This window comes from Malaclemys terrapin, chromosome 21, assembly GCF_027887155.1.
Source record: "Malaclemys terrapin pileata isolate rMalTer1 chromosome 21, rMalTer1.hap1, whole genome shotgun sequence".
Lineage (NCBI taxonomy): Eukaryota > Metazoa > Chordata > Testudines > Emydidae > Malaclemys > Malaclemys terrapin.
Genome location: NC_071525.1, coordinates 20,628,586 through 20,634,618, shown reverse-complemented (window position 1 = coordinate 20,634,618; position 6,033 = coordinate 20,628,586). Strand labels below are relative to the sequence as shown.

General features: G+C 73.3%; 1 protein-coding gene across 1 annotated transcript; it reads left to right on the top strand.

Moving 5' to 3' along the window:
- The first annotated feature begins 685 nt into the window (after nt 1-685).
- On the top strand, nt 686-5,791 carry ZNF574 (zinc finger protein 574). The gene is given in 4 exon segments (XM_054010413.1): nt 686-723; nt 2,643-4,042; nt 4,045-4,667; nt 4,669-5,791. Coding segments are annotated over 3 exon segments (2,514 nt in total). The 5' UTR covers nt 686-723; nt 2,643-2,655; the 3' UTR covers nt 5,173-5,791.
- Nucleotides 5,792-6,033: the final 242 nt, after the last annotated feature.

The window sequence follows — 6,033 nt, the reverse complement described above, 5'->3', positions numbered from 1 at the left end:
CCCCCCTCCCAGAGCCGGGGAGAGAACCCAGGAGTCCTGGCTCCCAGCCCCCCCCCCCTCCCAGAGCCGGGGAGAGAACCCAGGAGTCCTGGCTCCCAGCCCCCTCCTGCTCTAACCACCAGCCCCCCCTCCCAGAGCCGGGGAGAGAACCCAGGAGTCCTGGCTCCCAGCCCCCCCTGCTCTAACCAACAGACCCCCCCCCTCCCTGGAGAGAGAACCCAGGAGTCCTGGTTCCCCGCAGCCTCAGGTCCCAGGCTCGGGAGCACTGGCCCCCCTGGTGGCTGAGGAGCCCCCCCCCTGCATCGGGGGCTTTTCTCCCCCACCCCCTGTTCCCAGGGGATTTATTGCTGTATCTTCCAATCCCCCTCTGGCCGCTCTGGCCCCTCTCATTGGTTTGAGCCAATCCCCCTCTCATTCTCCTTATGGTTCGATCCAATCCCATTCTGCCCCCTTCACATTGGTTTGACCCAACGGGCTCCCCCCCCCGCTCTCTCGCCAACATGGCGGAGCAGCCTCGCTTTGACTCGGGCCTAACGTCATTGCGAAACCGCCCTATGCGGGTCCCCGCGGGAGGGGGCGGTGCCTGCGGGCCGGGCGCGTTGATTGGCCGGGCGCTAAGTAACGCGCCTCGCGATTGGCCGGCAGCGCTGGGCCAATGGACAGGCGGCTTGTTCCGGGGTGACAGCGAGAGCGAGAGCGAGAGCGAGCGGGGCCTGCCAGGAGGTGAGACGCGGCCGCGCGGGGGAGGGGCAGCGCGGGGGGGGCTCCGCTCCGTGTGACTCCGGCCCCCCCGCGAGGCGCCAGAGCCCCCGCCTGGGGGGCGGGGCCGGGGGGGGCAGATCCCCCCCGTGAGCGTGAGGCGGGGCAGGAGCCTCGGGGGGACCCGCAGCCCGACCCCCCCCGGACCCCCCCCGTGTGTCACCCCCCCGGGCCCCCCCCCGGACCCCCCCCGTGTGTCACCCCCCCGGGCCCCCCCGGACCCCCCCCCGTGTGTCACCCCCCCGGACCCCCCCCGTGTGTCACCCCCCCCGGGCCCCCCCCGGAACCCCCCCGTGTGTCACCCCCCCGGGCCCCCCCCGTGTGTCACCCCCCCGTGTGTCACCCCCCCGGACCCCCCCGGGCCCCCCCCCGGACCCCCCCCGTGTGTCACCCCCCCGGACCCCCCCCGTGTGTCACCCCCCCCGGGCCCCCCCCCGGAACCCCCCCGTGTGTCACCCCCCCGGACCCCCCCGGGCCCCCCCCCGGACCCCCCCCGTGTGTCACCCCCCCGGGCCCCCCCCCGTGTGTCACCCCCCCGGCCCCCCCCCCGGACCCCCCCCGTGTGTCACCCCCCCGGGCCCCCCCCGGACCCCCCCCGTGTGTCACCCCCCCGGCCCCCCCCCGGACCCCCCCCCGTGTGTCACCCCCCCGGAACCCCCCCGTGTGTCACCCCCCCGGGCCCCCCCCCGGAACCCCCCCATGTGTCACCCCCCCCGGGCCCCCCCCGGAACCCCCCCGTGTGTCACCCCCCCGGCCCCCCCCGGGAGCCCCCCCGTGTGTCACCCCCCCGGAACCCCCCGTGTGTCACCCCCCCCGGGCCCCCCCCGGGAGCCCCCCCGTGTGTCACCCCCCCGGAACCCCCCCGTGTGTCACCCCCCCGGACCCCCCCGTGTGTCACCCCCCCGTGTGTCACCCCCCCCGGGCCCCCCCCGGGAGCCCCCCCGTGTGTCACCCCCCCCCGGACCCCCCCGTGTGTCACCCCCCCGGGCCCCCCCCGGGCCCCCCCGGGAGCCCCCCGTGTGTCACCCCCCCGGAACCCCCCCGTGTGTCACCCCCCCGGGAGCCCCCCCCGTGTGTCACCCCCCGGGAGCCCCTCCTGCTCCCCCATCTCTCACCCCCCCGGGGCCCCCCCGGAACCCCCCACCCCCCCCGTGTGTCACCCCCCGGGAGCCCTCCCTGCTCCCCCATCTCTCACCCCCCCGGGGCCCCCCCCGGAACCCCCCACCCCCCCGTGTGTCACCCCCCGGGAGCCCCTCCTGCTCCCCCATCTCTCACCCCCCCGGGGCCCCCCCCGGAACCCCCCCACCCCCCCATGTGTCACCCCCCGGGAGCCCCCCCTGCTCCCCCATCTCTCATCCCCCCGGGAGCCCCCCCCGTGTGTCACCCCCCGGGAGCCCCTCCTGCTCCCCCATTTCTCACCCCCCCGGGGCCCCCCCGGAACCCCCCACCCCCCCGTGTGTCACCCCCCTGGGAGCTCCCCCCCGCTCCCCCCATCTCTCACCCCCCCGGAGCCCCCCTGGGAGCCCCCCACCCCCCTGTGTGTCACCCCCCGGGAGCTCCCCCCGCTCCCCCATCTCTCACCCCCCCGGAGCCCCCCCGGGAGCCCCCCACCCCCCCGTGTGTCACCCCCCGGGAGCTCCCCCCCGCTCCCCCATCTCTCACCCCCCAGCAAGCCCCCCCTTCCTCCCCCATTTGTCACCCCCCCGTGTGTCAACCCCCCCGAGCCCCCCCCCACCCCCCCGTGTATCACCCCCGGGAGCCCCTCCCGCTTCCCCATCTCTCACCCCCCCCGGAGCCCCCCTGGGAGCTCCCCCCGCTCCCCCATCTGTCACCCCCCCCCCCCAGAGCCCCTCTCTCTGACCCCGTCTCTCCCCCCCCGGCAGGTGAGGCCCCGGCATGGCGGAGCCGGCCGAGGAGACGCTGCTGTACGTGGAGCACCGCTACGTCTGCTCGGAGTGCAGCCAGCTCTATGGCTCCCTGGAGGAGGCGCTGCTGCACCAGCAGACCCACCTGGGCCCGGAGCAGCAGTATGAGGTGGTGGGGCTGGCAGGCGAGGCCGAGGCCGGGCTGTACCAGGCGCTGGCCGTGCAGGAGAACAGCCAGTACCAGTGCCTGGAGTGCGGGCAGCTGCTGCTCTCGCCCGGCGAGCTCCTGGAGCACCAGGAGCTGCACCTCAAGCGGCTGAGCCAGGAGCCGGAGACGCCCGCCAAGCTGCCGGCCTCCAGCCAGATCCACTACGAGTGCGTGGAGTGCAAGGCGCTGTTCCTCAGCCAGGAGGTGTGGCTAGCTCACCGGCAGGCCCACCGCGCCCCCCCGGAGCTCCCCGCCCCCGAGGCGGCCCCCACCGGCCAGAGCCAGGCGCTGGTGGACCTGGAGCACTCGTACCGCAAGCCGGAGGAGGCGGCAGCGGCAGCGGCGGGGGCGGACGGCTGCGCTGTGCAGCTGCTGCTCTACGAATGCGGCGAGTGCTTGCAGCTCTTCCAGACGCCCAAGGACTTCCTGGAGCACCAGGCCACGCACCTGGGCGCTGCGCCCGCCGGGGAGCTGGCAGAGCCACCCGCCTGCCCGGCGGAGCCCCCCCAACCGGCGCCGGCGGGCGTGCTGAACGGAGCCGCGCCCGCCCCCTCGGAGCCCAGCATCACCGCCAGCGACCACAGCTACGAGCTGAAGAACGGGCCTGAGGAGGTGGCGGCCGCGCCGCGCCGGCCCAAGCGGGGCGGCCAGGAGCCCTGGTGCGCCGAGTGCCAGCAGCCCTTCCCCTCGGCGCACCAGCTCCAGCTGCACCTGCAGTGCCACCGGCAGGGCGCCTTCCAGTGCCCGCTCTGCAGCAAGGTGCTGGCCACCCCGCTGGCCCTGCGGCAGCACCGGAGCGAGCACAGCGGCGAGTCGCGCTACCTGTGCATGGACTGCGGCCTGGCCTTCGACACCGAGGCCGTGCTGCTGGCCCACCGGCGCGGCCACTCCCCCAACCCCCTGCACCGCTGCGCCTGCGGCAAGGCCTTTCTCAACATGACCAAGTTCCTGTACCACCGCCGCTCCCACGGCCCCCTGCCGCCCCCCCCTCCAGAGCCGCCCCTGCCCGCCCCGCCCGAGCCCCCGCCCGCCCCGCCGGCGCCCAAGAAGCCGGACGACGTTGTGCCGCTGGCCATCATCTACTCGGTGGAGAACGCGGAGGCCAACGGGCCCAGCTTCCGCTGCCTGATGTGCAGCAAGGTCTTCTCCAAGCACCTGCAGCTGGTGCGGCACCAGCGCTTCGTGCACAAGCTGGAGCGGCGCCACAAGTGCCAAAGAAGTCGCACGTCCGCAACCACCTGCTGACCCACACGGGCGAGCGCCCCTTCCACTGCAAGGAGTGCGGCAAGAGCTTCAACTCCCAGGCCAACCTGCTGCGCCACCGGCTGACCCACACGGGCGAGCGCCCCTACCGCTGCGAGATCTGCCAGAAGGCCTTCACCCAGTCCTCCACCCTGCAGCAGCACCTCTTCGTGCACAGCCGCCACTACCCCTACAAGTGCCAGGAGTGCGGCATCAACTTCCACCGGCCCTACCGCCTGCTCATGCACCGCTACCACCACACGGGCGAGTACCCCTACAAGTGCCAGGAGTGCGGGCGCTCCTTCCTGCTCCGGCGCCTGCTGGACGTGCACCAGCTGAGCCACGCCGGGCGGGAGCCCCAGGTCTGCGCTGGCTGCGGCGCCGCCTTCGTCACGGCCCTGCAGCTCCGCGAGCACAAGTGCGGCAAGGTGAGCCGGCGCTTCGAGTGCCCCACCTGCGGGAAGAAGGTCAGCTCGGCCGCCCGGCTCCGTGCCCACGAGCTCCTCCATGATGGGGGTGCCGTGGCCGCCCCAGAGGAAGAGGCCCCCGCCCCGCCGCCGCCACCCCCCCCCGCCCCGCCGCGCCGCCTGCCCCAAGAGCTTCGAATGCGCCGAGTGCAAGAAGCTGTTCAGCACCGAGACCTCGCTGCAGGTTCACCGGCGCATCCACACCGGGGAGCGGCCCTACCCCTGCCCGGACTGCGGCAAGGCCTTCCGGCAGTCCACCCACCTCAAGGACCACCGGCGCCTGCACACCGGCGAGAAGCCCTTCAAATGCGAGGAGTGTGGCAAGGCCTTCACCATCGCTGTGCGGCTGGCCGAGCACCGGCGCATCCACACCGGCGAGCGCCCCTACCACTGCGCCGACTGCGGCAAGGCCTATCGCTCCTTCTCCAACCTGTGGAAGCACCGCAAGCTACACCAGCAGCAGCGCCTGCAGAACGAGCAGGAGGCCCTGGCCGAGGCGGCCGCCGCCGCCCCGGACTACGGCAACACCCTGACCATCATGGAGACGATCGAGATCTACCCCGCCGTGGCCGCCGAGCCCGAGGGCGTCCCGGGCAGCCGCCTGGAGAACATTCAGCTGGGAGGGGTCTGAGCCAGGAGAGAGGGCCATGGCGTGGACAGAGCCTTCCCCTCCCCTCCCCCCCCCTCCTCCCGGCTCGTGCCCAAGCTCTTGGCTGGTGGCCACACAGCTTCTGTTCTAGCCATGGCTGGGTCACACGTGGCGACAGCTGCTTCTCCAGCTCCCACTCGTGGCCATGTCCCTGCTCCCGGGGCCACACGGCTCCTCCCAGCCACGGCGCTGCCCCCTCTGGCTTCCCCTCGCGGCCACGTCCCTGCGCCCGGGGCCACGCGGCTCCTCCCAGCCACGGCGCTGCCCTCTCTGGCTCCCCCTCGTGGCCACACTCATCACAAGGGCACTTCCATTTGCTTCTCTGGCTGCCCCCGGGGGCTGCGTCCCCCCGCCATGTGGCTGCAGCTCCAGAAACACCCCTCCCCCCCATGAACCTGGCCCCATCCCCGATGCCACGCTGTGGCAACTGCACCCCTCTCCCCGAGTAGCTGAGCTTGGACTGGAAGTAGCTCACTTTTTCTATTGACCCCCCCCCCCGCCAGCCATCCCCCCAACATAAATAACAGCCCCCCCTACTTTTGCTAACTGGACCCCTCCCTGGGGGGCATTTTGGTATCCGTGTTACAATTAAACACTGAGTAAACAATCAGCGTGGAGAGACTGTTCTGGGGTGGGGGATGGACTAGAAAACAACCCATGTTGCTGAGCTGGGGGGGGGGGTTGGGTCCTGGGGGGCTGGAGCAGGAGGGATCCAAGGGCAGGTGGAGGGGGTGTTGGGTTAGGGGCTCTATAGGGCTGTTAGAGGGTCGGGGGGTGTCCTGTTCGGGGGTGTTGGGGTTCCCGCTGCCCCTCCCACAATGGGGCGAGGTCACGGCCCAGTCT